The following is a 23,223-nucleotide window of genomic DNA, read 5'->3' on the forward strand; positions in this document are numbered from 1 at the left end:
CAGAAACACCATTAATTAGAAGGGAGAGAAAAAGTAATTTTACAGTGGAGAAGCCTGACAGACAGCAGCTTAATCAAGTTAACATCACCAATACAGGACAAATTAAAATTACATGTCACCTGATAGGCTGCAATGAGAATACAGTATCATTTCTGTGCAATTCCTGCTAAAGAAGGAAAACCCGAATAGAATCATGACAAACCATTAGGACTAAGCCAGACTGAAGGACATTTTACAAAATAATTGGCCTTTAGTCCTCAAAAGTGCCAAGGTCATGAAGGTCAAGGAAAGACTGAGGAAGTGTTCCATACGAAGAAAACTGAAGCGATATTACAATTAAATGCCATGCATGATTCTGAACTGGAACTTTTTGCTATCAAGAACATTTTGGGAATAATTGGAAATATCTGAATGGGCCTTGATTAGAATGTGGCAATGGATTAATGTTAATTTCCTGATTTTGATGGTTGAATTGAGGTTATATAGGAGAATGTTCTCATTTTTAGAAGTTATACACTAGAGAATTTGGGGCTAATGGGCATTGTGTCAGCAAGTGACTCTAAAACGGTTCAAGAAAAAGAAGAGCTCTGTGTACTGATATTATAGTTTTTCTGTAAATTTGAGATTGTTTCAAAATAAAAAGTATTACAAATTGGAAAATGCTAATATAAATTTTGGTACATGCATACACTAAAATAATATTTATAATGAGGTTAATGATAACAACTTTAAGAGGAAATATTTTAGTGCTTATTATGTTCCAGACAGCATTTTATAAGCATATCACGTTGAGTGATGATGAAAAGGAATGAGGACACAGAACGATACTCTTGATATATTATGTGAAAAATACAAATTAATATCTATAATATGAGCCTATTTTTATAAAAATAATACATATACACACATTTTATATAAATATAGACCAATATACTAACCGAGTAGTTAAATAACTGAATGATATAAATTTTCTTTTCATAAAAGTACTTTCTAAGTTCTAAAAATAATGAGATATAAAAATAATAATAATAATGAGATATATTAATTTTGCAATACTATTTATTTTAAATTGTACCATTTAGAACAATATATAGTAGTAATATGGGGAAATGTTAAAACTGCATTATTAGAGAAAAACATGATATAAAGATATGTATAAGGTATGAGTCTAATTTTACTTTATTTAAAAAAAGGGAGGCAAAAATGGCTGAGTGAAATATATTTAGATGTTAAAAGAGTAGTTAAATCTGAATAATGACACTAGAAATTATTTTTTATTTATACATTTCTGTATTTTCGACTATATGTTGATTAATTTTATTTTAAAAATGTTATTTTCTTCATTAGGTGATTATTAAGTAGATTATTAACAATATAGAAAGTGTTAATGGCATCACTTTGTAAAATACAAAACTGTACATACATGATGACCATGTAAAATGTATGCATGGAAAAACAGTTGAAAGGATGTACGACAACACAATAACTGGTTTACCTTAGATAAGGTGAAATCATGTGTGATTTATTTTGTTTTCTGCATTTTCCAAAACTTCTGTAATTTTCATATATGTATACATATTATTTCATCTGTAATGTGTAAAAATTCTCTTAATAAGGGAAGGAAGGGAATTCCCTGGCGGTCCAGTGGTTAAGACGTGGTGCTTTCACTGCTGAGGGCCCAGGTTCAATCCCTTGTCAGGGAGCTAAATCCTGCAAGCTGCGTGGCATGGCCAAATAAATAAATAAATAAATAATTTTTTTTTTAAGAAAAGGGAAGGAAAGCACATGAGGGGCACTGGAATAAGAATTTGTGATAAATGTTTTATAAAATAATTCTTAAAACTGAAAAAGAGCCATTATCTTAACACTCTCAGAAGGCAAACATACAGCATGGTAGTGTAGACGTGGATACTGAGTGTGGTGACCAAGGCGATGGCCTAATCCCCAGTACACTGCCTAATCCCCAAGACCTGTGAATATGTTACTTGACATGGCAAAAAAGACTTTGCAGATGTGATTAAACTGAGGGCTATGAAATGGGGGGATTATACTGGATTATTCAAGTAGGTTCAATATAATCATAAGCATTCTTAAAATTGGAAGAAGGAAGCAGAAGAGGTCCAAGTGATGAGATGTGAAATGAACTCAACCCACTGTTGCTGGGTTTGAAGATGGATGAAGAGAGCAAAGGAGTGCAGGCGGCCTCCGAAAGCTGAGAAAGGTAAGGAAGCAGATTCTCCCTGCGTACTCCAAAAGGAACGCAGTCCTGCCTATACCTTGAATTTAGCCCCATGACCTCCAGAACTGCAAGATAATAAATCTATGTTGTTTTAAGCACTGAGATTCTGGTTATTTGTTACAGCAGCAAGAGGAAACTAATACATGGGGCTATAGACAGCTGGAAAGAAGTGGATGATTTTAGCAATCTGTTTTAGGGGGAACAAAATGACTGAGGCAGGAGAATGAGTTGAAATTGAATTAACAATGTTGTTAACAGCAAGAGCTGTGTCTGGACGCAGACGTGTCATTAAATATGTTTATGGCCAAATACTACGCTAGAATAGTGCTCATAGTAACGTTTAGGACACTGACAGGGTTTCGTTTCGATCTATTTTTATCTACCTCCCTACTTGCCACTGATTATTAGATTAAGACTTATTCCCTTATTGTAATTAATGTAAGCATTAATTCCCTTATCAATACTTATCCATCCCACAGAAAGGAAACTACTTGAACTATTTAGCCAAAAGAGTTTTACACATGTAAATAATGATAGACTATATACCAATTTAACTGTAAATACAAAATTTATGCACCATACAATACCGAAAATCTGACAGAAAACGTTTAATTATAGAAACTACTTTTTTTGCTTTAAATGTGCAAAATGTAGGTTTCTGAGGTAAAAATGACACTTTATGTCAGAAAACCTGGGTACTCGTGTCTTGGGTCTTTCCCTTGCTATGCAAACTTGGAAAAGTTCTCTCACCTTTGCATATCAGATTCCCTTTCGTTTTATATTTAAGAGGGTTGTACAACATCTCTACAATCTTTTTCTATCTCTAAAGAAATGCAGTCTCTTTTTTGTGGAGCCACAACTATTCTTAGAAAAACAAATAGCCTTAACTCTGTTTTCAACTCCTTTCAAAAATCAACTTGACCTGCTGGAGGGTCTACCTTCCAGGGAGAACAAAGTAATTCAAGCATATCATCTCATTAATTTTCAAGACAGGAGAAAGAAAATATTTCTGTTTGGAAAAAAAGGAGAAAGAAAAAGAAAGAAATCGATAGGATATTAAATAAATTGCCACTGTTATGTTGGCAGAGCCAGGACCAGAAAACAGAGTTTTTCAAACTCAGGGCTGCACTCTGCCTTTTCAACAGAAGGGTCTATCAGGTAATGAACTACCCTTAAAGGGAATGGGTAGGAGTATGGGATCAAAAGCTAGTATTTATGTACTTTCCCCTTCATGCCACATGGTCAACGGATAAATGTAACGTGAAGGGGCAGACTGTAGGGTCTGGAGATCAAATAGCTATTCTCTCCCTAGAGGCCTTATTGGCTTTAGCACTGCCTCAGGGAACCTAGAGAGAAAAGTATGTTCTAGCCAGCTCTGGACAATGGCTGATCTCAGACAAGCTCAGGCGAAGTTACATAATACTATTTTCAATAATGTGCCAGGAAAAATAAAGGACACTGTCTATATCTAGGCACAGCTCCTGTCAAAAAGAAGTTTAATTCAAATTCACTCTGCTGCCTCTGTTATTTTGTTTCCCGAAAAGGAGATTGCTAAAATCACCAGAGGATTTCTTTCTAGCTATCTGGAGCTCGTATCTATGTCAGCTATGCCATGCTGTGCTGGTAAAGGAAAACGTCTCCACCTTTGGAAGAATTTATTGCATTATCTACCCGGTAAGGGTAGGAAGTAAGGGAGGAGGACACGTTCCCTTTCGCTCAATGGCAGATTAGGGCCTTGGGCTCTCAGAGGAGACCCATAATAGGGCTGCCTGAGGGTCACAAAGCTTGGAATTGCCATAGCTAAAACCCAAAGCCAGGCACAGAAACTACAATCCAAAGGAAGAGTAGAGCTTCCTTCCAGGAAAAAGAAAAGGTATTACTCTTTTTCTATTCATTTTAATCTAAAATGAAGCAATGGCAGAAAGAAAAGTATTAGGAGACAGGAAGTCAAAATATCACACAACACTGATAACCAAAAGGAAAACTTTGTTGTCTGACCGTATATTTTTAAAAAGTACCCACATCGCTAAGGCTGTGAATTATTTCATGGGTCCACGTTCCTAGTCCCATGTAACCCATGACCCAACTGTGGTTGAGGAGCCTTTGGAAATGTTACATAATCTTTCAACACTTTCCACGCAACTGCATTTGTTGGGAAGATGAAAAGGGGGAAAAACTGAAGGATTGGAAAAGGAGAGAAGAGAAAACTTTTAAAGAAAAACTTACTTTTATCAGTTTCCAGGTTCCCAATTCATTTATAGCACTTAACCTATTAATGGTATGCACTTCCAGAATACAGCAGAAATGCCTTGGCCTTAGGGTCAACATCATGGGTAGTAGGTAAAAAGCCCTAAGAGAGTTCACAACCCAGGGGAGGAGACAGACAGGCATATGGTTAAATGCACAGACTGAGCTGAACTCCCTGGGTGTGAGCCCTGCATCCATGCTTATTAGCTCTGTGACCCTGGACAACTTACTTAAACTTTTCTGTGCCTCGATATACTCACTTGTAGAATGAGAATAATGATAGTACCTTCTTCATGGGGTTATTATGAGAATAAGATAAATTTGGAATAAGGAATATAGAATTATATATATGTGTGTGTGTGTGTGTGTGTATATGAGTTCGAACCTGGCACAAAGTAAATGCTATATGTGTCAGCTATTATAATGACTATTCAAATACAACTAGCACTACTATTGGGACTTCGATCACCACTACCACCACCATTGAAATAAGAGTTGATACTATGGGAGCCATAAGAAAAGAATACCTAATTCTGTTTGGAAGAGGAATGGGGTACATGTCAGTGAAAGTATCACAGGGGAGTTAATAATACCTTTGTTGGGTCTTGAAGGATAAACAGGAGTTGGTTAGGCCAACAACCAGGGAGAAGGCGTACCAGCAAGAGGGATGGAAACAGGAGGAATCATATCACCTCCCAATTTTGAGGGAGGGCAACATGTGCTCTAGGCAGGAGATGAGGCTAGGCAGGCAGAGAGGAGCCAGTGAAGAAATCTAAACAAGGAAGCGATATGAACATACATCTTTACATTCCAGAAAGATCATTATGGCTGTAACGGGAGGGATGGACTGGAGAGGGAGAAGGAGGTGGGAGGTAAAAGAGGTTTAAGACTGGAGGCTAAAAATCAGTTTAGAAGGATATTATAAAGATCTAGGTGACAAACTATGTGGGTCTGAAATAAGAAGGAGATAATAAGAATAAAGCAGCAGAGGCAGTGGATTGGAGAAATAATTAGGAAAGAGAAATGGGACTTGGTGACTGACTGAATATGGGGAATGAGAAAGAAAGAAGAGTCCTGGATGATGGCCAACTTTCTGAGTGAATGGCAGTGTCACTTAGCAAGGCCAAGACCACAGACGAGGAGGCAGGTTCTGGGGACAGAGATGAGACAGGTTTGGACCCATCGTGTTTACAATACCAGGCAATGGTATTATTGAAATAAGAGTTGATTTATTCAATGTTGAATAAACACTTGTACTTATGAGTTTTAAAATATTAACAGTGCTTTCAGTGCAGTAGAATTATACTTTTCCATATTTTTCCAAATACTTCACAGTGAGCATAAATTACACAATTGGGTAAGGAAAACTTTAAGATGAATACATGAGTGTCTAAATTTAAATAACAAATAGCTAATAGCCTCTGATTCCGCCACCCCCAACTTACCGCTAAATATCTAACAGACACAAAAAGTGAGAAAATACAGCACAGGTATGGGAACAGACCTGGCAAAGGTGCTGTTCCCTTCCACTGTCCACCCCTGATACCTCTCTTGTGTTCATATCAAGTCAGAAATTACAAATATTGCTATATACTGGGAAGCCTGTGTGCCAGACTCTGGATATATGGTATATTCATTTATTACTGCTGTGACAACTACAATCTTAACAGCTTTAAACAACACAAATTGACTATCTTAATGTTTTGGAGGTCAGAAGTCTAGAATCAAGGTATTGGCAGGGATTGAGGGGAGAATTTGTTTCTTTGTCTTTTCCAGCTTCTAGAGGCCACCTGCATTCTACGGCTCATGACACCTTCCTCCATCTTCAAACAGCATGGCTCCAAACTCTCCTTCCATCATCACATCTCCCTTTTCTGACTCTGAATCCACCTGCATCCCTTTTATGAGGACCCTTGTGATTACACTGGGCTCTCCTGGATAATCCAGGCTAATTTCCCCACCTCAAGGTCCTTAACTTAATCACATCTGCAAAGTCTGTTTTTGCCACATACAGTATCAGTCACAGGTTCTGCAGACTAATATGTAGACATCTTTGGAGGGCCACTGTTAAGTCTACCACAGGTAGTATTTTCCACATTTCTTCACTATAATGGTACTATTTTTTCCTTTCCATACTCTTTCCTTTGGAAAGCAAACCATTAAGTCCACACTCAAGGCGGCAGATAGATGAAGTTCCATCTGTTGAATGGGGGAAATATATACATACAAACACACACATTCGTACATATATAAAATTCGGAATTGTTCTGCAAGGAAGAATTGTCTCTTCTCCCTCGTCTATTTATTTCAATCATTTATTTCTGTCAGTATTGGCTCATGGGTAAAACTCTGAGGAAGGGGTTGGATTAGTACCCAAGAGCACATACAGGGGCAATGGTCAATTCATTCAGTAGGCAAATACCTACTGAGCAACTAATATGTACAAGACATGGTGGCAGGTGCTAAAATTAAAGTACACACTGCTATATTTAAAACAGATAACCAACAAAGACGTACTACATAGCACAGGAAACAGTGCTCAGTATTCTGTAATAATCTAAATGGGAAAAGAATTTGAAAAAGAAAAGATACATGTATATGTACAACTGAATCACTTTGCTGTACACCTGAAACTAACACAACATTGTTAACCAGCTCCACTCCAATATAAAATAAAAATTAAAAAAATAAAATAAAATAAACAAGGTCAGGAATCTTGGCTGGGGAAAAAGATAATCAAGACAGACAAGATCCCTGACCTCCTAGAGCTTCTATTTTAGCAAAAAGGGATAGATAATAAACAAAGAAGGAAAATATCTAATAGTGGTAGTGACGAGTCATGCAGAGAATGAAACTGGGGGGGGGTGTGGTGTGACACTGAACAAGTGACCACTTTAGAGTGGGTGGTCAAAGAAAACCTTTAAGTGGACATTTAAGTGGAGATCTGAAAAGAAGAACCAGCCACACAAAGACCATGGGGAAGAACGTTTCAGACAAAGGGAACAGCCAGTACAAAGGCCATTCAAGGAATCTTTCTTCCTTTGAGAATAAATAAACAGAAAAACAACTAGCATGGGAGCAATGAAAATGTATTGAAAAACAAGGACAAGGAGATTTGTCATTATAAAGACTCAGAGAAAGAGCAGAACTCTGCAAATGCTTTCATATAGGAGTCAGAAAACAATGTTGAAAGCCTTTGGCACATTCAGGAGAACAAGAAAACATGGCCTCAGTAAAGCAGGAAGAGGAAGCCAAATAAGATAACATGATCAGATGAGGAAAGCAATAAATTGTATTTGCCAACTACCCGGAAACTAAACCAGAGTCACAACCAAAATGTATATCAGAGGGAGTAAAGAGAGAGTCTGATACAGTATAAAATAAATTCATTAAGTAAAAGGAAAAAAGATAACAAATATTAAAGTGAGGAGAGAAAATATGATAGATATGGAAGACACTAAAACAAATAACACCCCAAAAGCGGATCCAACCTAAATATTTAAGAAATCATTTATACCGTGAAAGAGTTTATACTTTGCAGCTATTATATCTACTACAAGTTTTTATTAACATGTGAAAATGTTCATGATACAACTAAGAAAAACAGCAGGATACAGACATGATATACAGTATAATAAAACAGTAAGTGCTTCCATTTATTGAGAATTTATCATGCACCAGGAATGTGACTACCTTACAAAATTTTATTTTATTCTCAGAACAATCCCAAACAATGATAGTCTTTTATTTTATAGATGAGGAAACAGACTCAGAGAGGTTAAGAAACTTTCCAAAGTTCACACAGCTAGCAAGAAGCAAAGCTTGATCTGAACCTGTATTTGGAAGACTTCAAAGCCTCTGCTCTTAAGTACAACACTAGAATCATATCATGTTCAATAATTACAACTACAGTTACATTTCAAAATGCACCAAAAGACTAGAGTGAAAATGCATTAAGGGGTTAACAGAGTTACTTTCGGTGATTATTTTCCCTGCATATCTGTATATAATTTGTTATTTTTAAGTGTTCTATAATAAATATGTATTACTTGTAAAGTCAAAACAAATAAACAAACTGGTAGAGAGAGGAATACAGCACTTTTCAGTTGGGGACTCATGAAAAAGATTTAAATGTTAAATACATAGAAATGTTAAGGTCTTCACATATAGCTTGGGATTCAACTAATGGCTGTAGATGAGATGTCCCAGAAAGAATGTGTTGAACATGTACAGAATTATGAACAGGAACATTTAAGACACAGAAAGGGGAATCAGGGTAGTAATTCCTCTCCCCAGAAGCAGGAACACTTCTGGCCTGGAAAATTCTCTAGAAAGATCAAACAGGCAACATTACTAACAAGTTCACGTCCTTTGTATAAAGATATGCAACTATTCGGTAAGAGGAACAAATATGCTGATAAACGTGCACCTACAGCAATGTATTACGACAATTATAGTGGGTAACCAAGACCTACAGAATTTCTGGGCCAAAATAAAAGTCCACTGTATAAAATTTAACTGGCCTCAGAAATTCGTGCATTACCCTCATATTACAATCCTTATGGGCATCTTCTAGCCTAAGATTTAACCTTATTATAATCACTGACTCAATTTAGCAAAGGTAAAACTAGATCTTCATAAATTTTTAATCTTGAAAGAGCATAAATAACCATACCTTCATGGAAGTTTATAAAGTCAAATTGTGAAAACAGTAATAAAAAGGACATCTTCAATGACTGACCATCCTCAAGGTTAATCAAAGATGTGTTTATTTATCACCTACTGTGTGCTTAGGTTTAAAGACATAATTCCAGACTTTTAAAACTAAGAGGAAGGTCGGGATCTTCCAATCCTTAAATGTTACAGATGAGGTCAGCGCTTGACAAACAGTAAAGGCTCAATATTTTAAAATATCAAATGACCAGATTGAAAGCCCTGTGTTCCCTTGGCATCATATACTATTAAGAAATGATTATATAGTAAGCCAGTAAAAAAAGTCAGAGCTTATTCTTAGAATCTGTAGTAAATTTCATTAGTCTATTTTACAACTTAAAGATTGTTGTTTAATATTCAATTGCTTAACTATTAGTAAGAGTTGACTGTGGGAAACAAAACTACCCTAAACAATTTAACCAAATGAAATCATTGGCAACAAATAATTATTGATAAATGTTATAACTTCTATAAATACTTAATGAATGCCTATTATGTACAAAATCCTGCATTATATGCCATGTGCTATAAATATACATTAGATACAGGTAGTCATGCTCTGAAAGAGCTCTCTTAATGATGCTGTAAGGAAAGATGCTCAAATTAACTTCAATGCAGAGCCAAATGTGATAGAATTCACTACAGGGAAGAAAACCAGTTCAGAGGCAAAAGAGACCCTCCTGATCACCTGCTTGGATTGATCAGGGAAGGTTGATACACAGGGCACTGAATTTGATCTGGGTCTTGGAGAACAGGTAGGATTTCAATAGTCAGGGACAGGAAAGGGCAATCTGGACCACATTATCAGATAATCCATTTTAAAAGATCATGTTGACTAGAGTGTGAAGAATCTAGTTGAACGCCAAGTATTGTTAAAGTTACCCCTAAGTATTTCACAACTCCCTCCCCTCCCCTCTTCCTCATTTCCACTGGCATCACCTCTGTTCAGACTCTCCTCATTTCTTATTTTGACTACTACAATAGCCACCAAACTGGCAGGGAACCATGTATTATCATTCATTGCCATACCCCTAACACCGTGCACAGTAAGTGGTGCATAATATTTGTTAAAGGGATGAAAATCCAATTATACAGTGTTTGGCGCTCTTTTTCCTTACTGCAAACATCAGACAATATTATATACTGTGTTTTATTTATCAAAGAGTACTTTTAGAAAACTGGAACACTGTTAGAGCTTTACACGTCACTGCAGAAATCCTTATTACAGCTAGGAACCCCATCAGTACACACCACCACCATAACACCAACTGGGTGACTCTTAACCAAATGTCTCCCTGACATTACTGTAATGTGTACATGAGGACGATGCTCACACTTGCTGTTTGCAACAAAGCAAGACACATATGGCTGACCTCTCCCTGTACTAAATGAATCACTGGAATAAAAGTCCTAATAGGGTAAAACATATGCTGAATGGTAGACTGCAAGACTAAAAGCATCTAAGACTAATAACAGGTTGATGCTATTCTGCACTGCTACCCTCCACCCTTAATTCTTTATCTTCCTACCTTGTTTACTAATTTTCGACGTTAACTTTCTGCAATAGAACAAAGATTCATCACTTTTAATATTCATCAACATATTTTAGCACCTGAAAATGTTTAGCACTTAGCAACTACACAATAAATGTTTGTTGAATTATAAATAGAAAAATTAGATTTTTTTGACCAGCAATTACTACATGTCAGACATTGTATTAAGCAATGGGGATACATTTCTTTCATATATTCATTATCTTATTGAATAATCACCTTGACAAAATTTTCAATTTCCCATTAAATTCGTGTTAAATCTATATAACAATTTGGGAAGAGCTCTTTGCAAAATTTAGCCTTTTTTTTTTTTTTGCGGTACGCGGGCCTCTCACTGTTGTGGCCTCTCCCGTTGCGGAGCACAGGCTCCGGACGCGCAGGCTCAGCGGCCATGGCTCACGGGCCCAGCCGCACCGCGGCATGTGGGATCTCCCCAGACCGGGACACGAGCCTTCGTCCCTTGCATCGGCAGGCGGACTCTCAACCACTGTGCCACCAGGGAAGCCCCAAAATTTAGCCTTTTAATCGAGGACCATCGCATGTCTCTCCATTTTTTTTTTTTTGTCTCTCCATTTTTAAAAAATATCTTCTTTCCTATCTCTCAGTTGAATTTTTAAATTTTCTTCATATAGGTCCTAGAAATTTTTGTTGGGGTTATTACTAAATATTTACATTTTATGGCTTTTGTAAATGGAATGTTTTCCATTATATATTTTAAATGACTATTTGTAATATAGATAAAAGGTACTGGTTTTTATTTTTATCTTATATCCAACTATATTTAGAACTTATATTAAAACTGTCAATTAAGAACTTGTTTTTACGTCTTAGCTTTTGCAGGCACATGAGTCTATCTTCTAAAACTTGATCATTTTTTTGTCTCCTCCTTCCTGTTAAGTATGCCTCTTTATTGACATTGGCCATAGTTTATAGATACATATTTTAATGTGGTGATTAGAGGGCATCTTTGTTTTGTTGCTGCTTAAGGAACAACTCTTACATTTATCATTAAGTGCGATGCTTGTTTCTCGGTTTCAGAGAGATAATTATTTTTCTTGTTAAGAGTGCAACTTTCTATCACTAATTCTTTATTCTTATGGGCAATGAATTTTTTTCAAACACCTTCAGCATTTACTGTACCTTTTATTTCTTATGAGATCTATTGACAGGATGTGTCATATGAGTAGCTTTCATGGTATTAAGGAATCCACACTCTGGGGTAAAACTTTCCTAGTCACAAAGGGTTAATACTTTTCATACATGCCTAAATGTGTTTGGTTTGTATTTTATTTAGAATATGAAACTGATCCATAATTTGTGTATACAAACAGTTCATAAGTTCATTTATTTAAGTTTCTGGTCAAGAATGCACTTATAATGTGAGGGCTAAAACCATAAAACATCAGGAAGAAAGCCTGAAATTTGGGAGGGTAAAGATTTCTTAGAAAGATGCAAAAATTACTGAGCATAAAAGAAAAAAAATGATAAATTGAACTTCATCAAAATGAAACAAAAATAAAACTGCTCACCAAAAGACACAAACAAGAAAATGGGATGGCCAGCTACAGACTGGAAGAAAATATTCATAAGACATACATCTAAATATCAAGAAAAAATTTAAAAACTCTTAAAACTCAAAGAGAAAAAAACCCCAATTTTTTAAATGGGCAAAAGATTTGAACAGATACTTCTAAAACACAAATAGTTAATAAACAAGTGAGGAAAAGGCAAAGTGAAAACCATAGTGGGAAACAACTATATACCCAAGAGAATAGCTAAAATTAAATACCAAGAGCTTGTGACGATTCTCACTTATTACTGGTCAGAAAAGAAAATGGTAAAAAGTGCTTGGCAGTTTCTACGAATGTTAAATAAATTAAATAAATATATGTATACATCTCCTATGACCCACCAATTCTACTTCTAGGTATATATCCAAAGGAAATGAGTGTATATGGCCACAAAAATATTTGTTAAAAAATGTCAACAACAGCTTAATTCATAATAGCCAAATAATGGGTATAACTTAAGTGACTCTCAACAAGAAATGGATAAACAAACTGTGGTATATTTAAACAATGGAACACTACAGAGCAATAAAAAAAGAAGAAACTACAGATACCTGCAAGGATGGTGGATTTCAAAAACATTATTTTGAACAACAGAAGCCATACACAAAAGAACACACAGTGTTTGACTCCATTTACATGAAGTTCAAGAACAAGCAACACTAACCCAAAATATGTAAGTCAGTAGGAAGGGAGGGGACATGAACTGGAAAGGGAAACGAGGGAATTCTCTGGAGGGATGGCATTGTTTTCTATCTTGACCTGGGTTGTGGTTACCTGGATGACTGCATGTATAAAAATCAAGATGTATATTTAAATGTTTGTGTATTTTACTATATGCAATTATATCTCAATAATAATAATGGAAACAAATTCAATTATGCTATAACCACCACAGTTATCAACTTGAGCTTAGGAAATCCTGCCATCCGACTAGTTCCTCTTCCAAATGTGTGATATAGAATCCCTGCTTCAGCAGTGCTTGAACTCTACAGACTCAGTTTACCATTAGGTATTCGGCACAACGTCCCCCGTCCAACTGGCCCAGCAATCTACTCTTCTATCTTTTCACCCAACATGGCAACACGTGATTCCTGCTGTGATTTCCTGGCTCTCGGTATCTCTGAACAAGGCTACCTTACAGCCCCTTGCCCACATTCCACCAAGCATGTACCCTTCATTCACTATTTCCTTGATGGGAATATTATGTACAATTCCTACCATGGTATCTTTCAAATAACAATAACATTATATGTGTCCCCTTTATACTTCAGCCTTTCCCCCCTTTCCATATTCTTTTAAGACACACCTATTTTTAAAGTACTTTAGAATTTAGTAACACAAATATTGTATTTTCAAAATAGTTAAAATCCCACATTTATATTTCAACACAAGCACAGATATACCGTGAATTACTTGCCAAGCTCTCTCTCTCCACACAAACACACACCCAATAGACACTTTTTTAATCCTCAAAACAACCTTGAGATATAGGTATTATTATTATCCCCAATTCACAGACGAGAAAGTTAAGGCCCAGGGCAATTAAAAAACTTAACCAAGACTACACTAGTAACTGTCAGAACCATGATACAGACAACTCCAGCATATTATTTCAAATATTTCACCCAAACCATACAATTAAACTATTGGGAATAAGGGATACTCTTTCACTGCTGCAAAGTAAAGGCTATGTTTCTTTAAACCACGAATTTAAAATCCCAAATTGACAGAGGAAGCTCTCAACTTCTCAGAACTCCCTAAAAAAGTTTTAACTGGAATTTTAAATAACAGAAAGGTACACACAATCACAGGGCAATGCTATTTAAAAAAATACTTTGTTGAGACATCTATTCGTAAGCAACAGATACCAGTATTTATTCATTGGTATGCTTTAAAACTAAAAATTCAAATCAATAGCTCCACTGACTGAATTCCAGGTGTTCACAATGTACACCAATTTTGATTTCTGATTATATTTTCTATGTTTTTCATTAGCTCAGAACACACAGTTATTAACATGTTCTTCATTCCATTTCTTTGTCACCCAGGCATTCTTTTATTCACTCATATAGCAAATACTTTTATTTTATGCCAGGTATTCAACAAATATTTATTGAACACCAACTATGTTAGGTAAATAAATAAGCAGAAGAGATATTATATAACTTAAAAGGTAAATTGCTTCCATAAATATACCGGTTACGGAGTATTGCAGCAACTGATTCCCCTCTATGCAGATGATCCATCACCTCTACAAGTCGGAGAATGACCTGTTCAGGAGGAAAAGAAGTCAATATTTACTATGAAAATCAACACTAGAATTTTCACATTATGCTACCTTTGTAATATTTTACATATTTTGCGATAGGCAAAATGTATGTCCATGTACCTAATATCCATATTACAGCTTATGAAAATTAAGAAACTGAATCTGCAATAGTCCAAATACCTACAAAATTCAACACCGAAATCATTAAAGAGTACTGACTAATTTCATGTGAAATCATTAGCCAACAATGATCTATGGAAAAACCACCGCGTATACAGGAAAATGGATTAAATGAGAGTCAGAAGACCTGGGGTGTATGTGTGAAGTTGGGTGAGACAGAGAAGTTAAGAAGCGAAGAGTTACCAGCGGGACTTGAGGCCTGTGGGGCCCATATGCAGGGCCCACGATTTTCGAGGTGGTTGGTCAAAATTAAGGATAGAAAGATTGTTTAAAGATTTTTAAACCTTAAAGATATAAAATAGGTAATAGAGGTAGGAACATTGTTTTTACGGGAAAGGAGCAGGCGAGGTGGTAGTAAACTATAGTATATATTTGTTTTTAGTAATGTGGATGCTTTGCATTGGCAATAGAGAGTATATTTTTCTATTATATGTATTCTATATGTATATGTATTCTATTAATTTCAAATATATTGGGAAGCAAAAATGTATAATTTACATAAATGTTTCTTGTTAATAAAATCAATTTATTGCATTGGGAAGATAAAAAGGTACAGTATCCAGTTTAGTTTGTTCATATAATTGTTTGTTATAAAACTACTTGAAAACCTAAAATAATTAAGCTAGAGGAAAAAAGATTTTCTTCATTGTTCCCTGCCTTCACCTGCCCCTTAACTTAGGGGCAAAAGGAAAAGAAGTAGAAGGGGAAAAAGTACAGTTGACCATGAACAAAACAGGTTTGAACTGTGCAGGTCCACTTACATATTTTTCTCAATAAATATAGTACCTGCATGTCCATTTTACAAATCTTTAAATTAACTAAGTGTGGGGAAAAGCTTGTGTTCAATTAGAGATCATAATATGTGGAATCAAAAGAGCTAGGGTTTCAGTCCTGATTCTATCCAAACTGTTTCAACTTCCTGCCCTTGGGTGCACCATTTATCAATTCTTTTTTTTTTTTAACAGCAGAGATAGCAGTACGAGGATTTTCAACTGTTTAGGGGTTGGCGCCCCTAACTCCTGTGCTGTTTCAGGGTCAACTGTACTCTGTTTCTTGGGTCTTCAAAACTCTAAAAAAGAAACAAATCAAATGACAACATAGCATTCATAATTATTTGCACAATCGCATTTCTCTGCTTATAGTCTCTGTTATTACAAGTAAAGAAACTGAGTAGCCTAAACAAAATAAATTTTTTAAGCATCTCAAAATCAACTGACTTTTGACTTACCTTTTCTAAAAGTGTTTAACCAGTGAGAGAATTCTGAGAAGTTGAGAAATTTTAATTTTGTTTAGGCTACATGATTTTTTAGAAGACGTGCCAAGAGAAAACCAGCTATATCTAGATTACTATCAGGAATCTGGGAATGTGAAAATAATTAATTCATGAAACTTTTTACCAACTACATCTAGGGTAGAACATACAGGTCCCAAAATTAGGTATGCAAACTTTCACTTAATCCCATCGTTTTAAGCAATCCACTTGCTGCACCTGGATCTCTGAGTCTGGGGCTCTCCTGTCAAATTCTCCACATAATAAACCTCTGGTCTCCAGAGGAGCAGAGAGGGGGTGATGGTACAGGAGACTTCAGTGACTTATTTTAGACTTTCAAAGAACAGCCCATGCTTTCAATCTCATGACTCATTCCTGCCTTCTACAGACCAGGTGCCTCCAAGTCTTGAAATATTAGGAATTCTATGGGAAGAATGAGTTGCTTTCTCTCGAAAGTTCACGTAGGGGAAGATACTGGAGTTGTAACTTCCTTTGCTCTAAGTAAAAAAAAATAGTTCCAACCTTACATCTGTCAGTGTTTCCATTCCTGTTCTCTTTGTCCTTTTGAATTTTTCCATTTCTTTACTCTCATTTTAATGGAGTTAGGAAGAGAGAGGAAGTAAGTGCATGTGATCAACTTATGCAAGATATAAATGAAACCAACCATTTTTAACCATGGAGTTTGTATGATCAAACATATGTATTAGAAAATTAACACTGCCTGCAATGTGGTGGTGGATCAGAGAGAGAGACCAGAAGTATGGAGACCGATAAGAAACTACTTCCAAAATCAAGGCATGAAATGAGAGCACAGACAAGGACTATGAGGGCAGGCAGGAAGAACTAGGACTTATGACAGATCACTGACAGATTTTAAAGGGATAAGGGGACATAGCAAAGACAAAATCTATTTACGTAACAAGGGGAAATGGTGATGATATCAAGTGAGGTAGGGTATAGAAAGAAGGAAAAACACTGAAAACAAAAACAACAATGGTTTGTATAGACATATAGAAGTAACCCAGGGCACAACATATAGTATCTAACAGAAAATTGGAAATATAGGTCTAGATTTAGGTTGGAAGTAGAAAGGAAAACACAGGAATATTTAGCCAGTTAAGTGATGAGACTGGGAAATATTACTCATGCCAGGAGAAAGTGCAAACTCAACGAACATTTTTGTGCAATAAACAGAGGAAGACAAGCTAGCAAAGAAAAGAGACAATAGGTAGGAGGGAAACTAAAAGAAGTGTGAAAAGAAGAAGGATAGTTCAGAAGAACAGTGGTTAGAGGGTATTCAACTGTTTCACGTTCTGCCCAAAGTAAGATACAGCTAAATGATTTGACAGCTATAAAGTCCACGATGACCTTTTTTCAAGAGTAGTTTGATGAGTGGGGAGAATCACACTGCAGTGGTTTGAAAAATAAAACAGAAATAAATAAATTCTTTTAATAACTTGTGAGGAATTTAAATACATCAGGGAATTACTCTACAGTGAAGGTGGTCCTCAAACAAGTAAGAGAAATAGAGATGATTAAACGATTGGGGGACAATCAGGTAGTCACTTAGAAAAATAAATAGGTTGTACACTACTTCACTTCATACACTAAATAAATTCCAGAAGGACCAAAGATTTAAAGGTAAAAATGGAAGCTTTGAAGCAGTACTAAAGAAAACCCTAGTGAAATTATTTATAATGATTCAGTGGAGAAGGTATGCAGCACTCAGAACCCAGGAACCATAAAGGAAAAAACTGTTAAATCTGACTGTAGCAAAAAATTAGAACTCTGTACTTCAAAAATACCACAAAGTCAAATGGCATTTGGTAAAGCAGAAAAAATAATTCACAATAAGTGGTGCTGGGAAAACTGGACAGCTACATGTAAAAGAATGAAATTAGAGCACTCCCTAACACCATACACAAAAATAAACTCAAAATGGGGCTTCCCTGGTGGCGCAGTGGTTGAGAGTCCACCTGCCGATGCAGGGGACACGGGTTCGTGCCCCGGTCCGGGAAGATCCCACATGCAGCAGAGTGGCTGGGCCCGTGAGCCATGGCCGCTGAGCCTGTGCGTCCGGAGCCTGTGCTCAGCAACGGGAGAGGCCACAGCAGGGAGAGGCCCACGTACCGCAAAAAAATAAATAAATAAATAAATAAATAAATAAACAAACTCAAAATGGATTAGAGACCTAAATGTAAGACAGGACACTATAAAACTCTTAGAGGGAAACGTAGGAAGAACACTCTTTGGCATAAATCACAGCAAGATCTTTTTTGGTCCACCTCCTAGAGTAATGGAAATAAAAACAAAAATAAACAGATGGGACCTAATGAAACTTAAAAGCTTTTGCACAGAAAAGGAAACTACAAAGAAGACAAAAAGACAACCCTCAGATGGGAGAAAATATTTGCAAACGAATCAACGGACAAAGGATTAAGCTCCAAAATATATAAACAGGTCATGCAGCTCAATATTAAAAAAACAAACAACCCAATCCAAAAATGGGCAGAAGACCTAAATAGACATTCCTCCAAAGAAGACATACAGATGGCCAAGAAGCACATGAAAAGCTGCTCAACATCACTATTATTAGAGAAATGCAAATCAAAACTACAATGAGGTATCGCCTCACACCAGTTAGAATGGGCATCATCAGAAAATCTACAAACAACAAATGCTGGAGAGAGTGTGGAGAAAAGGGACCCCTCTTGCACTGTTGGTGGGAATGTAAATTGATACAGCCACTATGGAGAACAGTATGGAGGTTCCTTAATAAACTACAAATAGAATTACCATATGATCCAGCAATCCCACTACTGGGCATATACCCAGAGAAAACCATAATTCAAAAAGACACATGCACCCCAATGTTCACTGCAGCACTATTTACAATAGCCAGGACATGGAAGCAACCTAAATGCCCATCGACAGACGAATGGATAAAGAAGATGTGACACATATATACAATGGAATATTACTCAGCCCTAAAAAGGAATGAAATTGGGTCATTTGTAGAGACGTGGACGGATCTAGAGACTGTCATACAGAGTGAAGTAAGTCAGAAAGAGAAAAACAAATATCGTATGTTAACACATGTATGTGGAACCAAGAAAAATGGTACAGATGAACTGGTTTGCAGGGCAGAAATAGAGACACAGATGTAGAGAGCAAACGTATGGACACCAAGGGGAGAAAGAAGTGGGGGTGGTGGTGGTGGTGGTGGGATGAATTGGGAGATTGGGATTGACATGTGTACACTGATGTCTGTCAAATGGATAACTAATAAGAACCTGCTGTATAAAAAAATAAATAAAATTCAAAAAAATTTTCACAATACACATGACAGACAACAGAGTTAATGATATTAATTTATACACACAAACACGAACACTTAATCAATAAAACCAATAAAACACTATAGTAAAAGTGAGCAAATAATATAAACAGAAAGTGTACAGAAAATAAAAATCATTAACAAATAATTGTAATTTAAAATGAGGCACTGTTTCCACCTATGAAATTTATACACACATGCACACACAAATGAAGCCTGTTTATATTTTTTATTAGTGAGAGGGAATATGGGTTTTGAGGCGGGCAGGGAGAGATGTTCCATTTTCAGTCTATACTTTTCCGTTCAATTTATTTCAAAATAAAAACTAATAAGAATGTGGCAAAAAGAGTAAGAAGGAGTAGCCATGAGGTAGGAGGAAAACCAGGGAGATGTAGTCATCTGAAAGGTAAACTAAAGTGTTACATGAAGAAAGAGATAACCAAGTGTGTCAGATGCTGTTGAGAGGTTAAGTGAAGAATGGAGAAATAACAACTCGGTGTGGTAACCCAGAGGTCACTGGTCACCTTGATAAGAACTGTTTACATGGAATGGTGGTAAAAAGTTTCATTATTGTGGGTTCAAGAGAGAACAAAGAGAGGAAACAGGCACACATAACACTCACTTAGGAAGAGATATAAATACGTGGTAGAGAGTTTCCCTGGTGGCACAGTGGTTGAGAGTCCGCCTGCCGATGCAGGGGACACGGGTTCGTGCCCTGGTCCGGGAAGATCCCACATGCCACGGAGCAGCTGGGTCCATGAGCCATGGCCACTGAGCCTGTGCGTCCGGAGCCTGTGCTCCGCAACGCGAGAGGCCACAACAGTGAGAGGCCCATGTACCGCAAAAAAAAAAAAAAAAAAAAAAAAAGGTGGTAGATGGAGAGGGATATAGGATAGAAGTAGATAATGTTTTGTTTTACTTTTTTTTCATAACGGGAGATACTAGAGCAGGTAAATATGAAAAGCATTATGCTAAAAAACTCCTAGAGGAAAACAGAGGCAGGACATTCTTTGACATAAATCATAGCAAGATCTTTTTGGATCTGTCTCCTAGACTAATGCAAATAAAATCAAAAATAAACAAATGGGACCTAATTAAACTCAAAAGCTTTTGCACAGCAAAGGAAACCATAAACAAAACAAAAAGAAAACCTATAGAATGTGAGAAAATATTTGCAAACGATGCAAACAACGAGGGATTAATCTCCAAAATATACAAACATCTCATACAGTTCACTATCAAAAAACCACAAACAACTCAATCAAAAAATGGGAAGAAGATCTAAATAGACATTTCTCCAAAGAAGACATACAGATGGCCAAAAGGCACATGAAAAGATGCTCAACATCACTAATTATTAGAGAAATGCAAATCGAAACTACAGTGAGGTATCACCTCACACCAGTCAGAATGGCCATCATCAAAAGTCTACAAATAATAAATGCTGGAGACGGTGTGGAGAAAAGGGAACCCTTCTACACTGTTGGTGGGAACATTAAGTTGGTGCAGCCACTATGGAGAGCAGTATGGAGGTTCCTTAGAAAACTAAAAATAGAGCTAACATATGATCCTGCAATCCCACTCCTGGGCATATATCTAGAGAAAACCATAATACAAAAAGATACATGCACCCCAATGTTCAAAGCAGCACTATTTACAATAGCCAAGACATATGTGGAAGCAACCTAAATGTCCATCAACAGATGAACAGATAAAGACGTGATGTCTGTGTGTGTGTGTCTGTGTGTGTGTCTGTGTGTGTATACACACAGACACACACACCCCCATACACAATGGAATACTACTCAGCCATAAAAAAGAATGAAATAATGTCATTTGCAGCAATATGGATGGACCTGGAGATTATCACACTAAGTGAGGTAAGCCAGACAAAGACAAATATCATGATATCACTTATGTGTGGAATCTAAAAAAAAAAATGATACAAATGAACTTATATACAAAACAAAAATAGACCCACAGACATAGAAAACAAACTTATGGTTACCAAAGGGGAAAGGGGAGGGAGGGATAAATTAGGAGTTTGGGGTTAACAGATACACACTACCATATGTAAAATAGATAACCAACAAGGTCCTACTGTATCGCACCAGAAACTATAGTCAATATTTTGTAATAAGCTATAAGGGGAAAGAATCTGAAAAAGAATATATATATATATGTGTGTGTGCGTGTGTGTATATGTATAACTGAATCACTTTGCTGTACACTTGAAACTAACATAACAATGTGAGTCAACTATACTTCAGTAAAAAAAATGTAAACTAAAAGTAGTACAATACTATGGAATAAATTTCAAAAGCACATAGGATAATACCAGATTGATATACAGACACATACGTACATATGTAGGAAAAGCATAAAAATATTCATAGGAACGATGAGAAAATTTGGCATAGTCGTTACCTCCAGAGAGGAAGGGAGAGGAATGCAACTGGGGAGAGATACGCCAAGGAGCTGCGCCTGTATCTAGCATTTTGCTAAGGATCTGAAACAAAAATGGCAAAATGTTAAGGTATTACATAGCTAAATGGGGGTTATACGAGTGTTTGTTATATTGGTCTCTGTACTTTTCCCTATGCTTGAAATATTTTAATAAAAAAGAAGTAAAAATGTACAATATATTATCTCTGCCCTAAAGTAGGGACTGTGTAGATAAAGCAGATAAGACAAACGCCAGCATTTAAGAAAAAAAAAAGGACAAATATATACCCAGACACACCATGTAATTAAAAAGACACAGTTCTCCATGGCCATAAATACTCTGATGAATAAAAGGGAAACTAGTCGTTTCTCAGAGCACACACCTGACAAAGACCTAATTGTCGCTTTGCCTTTAAAATATTCTACTTAGATCACAAGAAATAAAACTGACAAGACTGTTTCTGATGGCTGAGATATCTTGCCTAAGTTCAACCAATTTTACTCTTAAGAATTTTTAAGTAATTCACAAACCTAGTAATTCTCAATCACCTGTCATATAGTTAGATAATATTTCAAATAGAGATTCTAGTTTATGACTTAGCATTTAATTAAAACCCACAGTCTCACTTTCCTACCCTAAGAACCAACAGCCTTAAAAATAATGAGATTCGAGATATGCCTAACCAATTTCACACCATGTAAGGAAAAGCCCTGCTTATGAACTAAGTCGAAGTTATATAAAAGGAATTTTAAGTGTTTCTATAATCATTTGTCTTCAACTAAAATTCTGATAAATACAGAAAATAAAAGCTGACAGAAAATATCAGTGAAAAGTGCTACACTACAAAATCGAAAAACTGCAAAATGTAGAAAAATTGTACATAATTGCCTTTCGCTAAATCAAGTTATATGTAGCTGCATCACGAAAAAATCAAAATCATTTTGAAATTGCAAAATGTGGAATTTAAGAAACAGGCATAGTTTGCTATATAAAAGTTAATTTTTTAAATGTCATAGACTATCGAATCATTCAGTTTTCACACATGACAGACACCACGCTCCCCTCCCACCTGTGGTACTGAGAGGTCCTACCCTAAAACAATCGAGCATCAGATTTGAGCTGGGTGGTGATTTTCCCTAGAGAAAATCTAAAACCAGCTAGGACTATGTAGAATGTTCCCACATATGCACCCCTAACAAAATGTGCAATGCTATGAAGGATAACAGTTGCACTGTACAAACGGTTTCAGTGACAGCTGATTTCAGAACACACCTTTTATGTAAGAGATCAGCCTGCCTGGCTTCCTCTGACCAAATAAACTGGATCCCTATGTTCCATAAGTTTCTTCCTGCCCCAGGCTGTATGCCAAGGTGACTGACCCACTCTTCTCCGTAATTT

General features: G+C 36.3%; 1 protein-coding gene across 2 annotated transcripts in view; it reads right to left on the reverse strand.

The window, feature by feature from the left end:
• The window catches only part of KLHL13 (kelch like family member 13), a 189,567-nt gene that overhangs the window by 97,906 nt on the left and 68,438 nt on the right, over positions 1-23,223 (reverse strand). Inside the window, exons 1-2 of one of the 2 annotated variants that reach the window (XM_029241226.1) lie at positions 21,807-21,886; positions 14,520-14,593 (exon numbers count right to left, since the gene is read on the reverse strand). In XM_029241226.1, coding sequence (XP_029097059.1) covers positions 14,520-14,569 — 50 coding nt within the window. In that variant the 5' untranslated portion in view covers positions 14,570-14,593; positions 21,807-21,886. Of the gene's footprint in view, positions 1-14,519; positions 14,594-21,806; positions 21,887-23,223 lie in introns of those variants that run through there. The other variant, XM_029241225.1, reaches the window with a different exon arrangement.

The sequence above is a fragment of the Monodon monoceros genome, unplaced genomic scaffold, assembly GCF_005190385.1.
Source record: "Monodon monoceros isolate NGI ecotype Baffin Bay Population unplaced genomic scaffold, NGI_Narwhal_1 Super_Scaffold_22, whole genome shotgun sequence".
Taxonomy (NCBI): Eukaryota; Metazoa; Chordata; class Mammalia; order Artiodactyla; family Monodontidae; genus Monodon; species Monodon monoceros.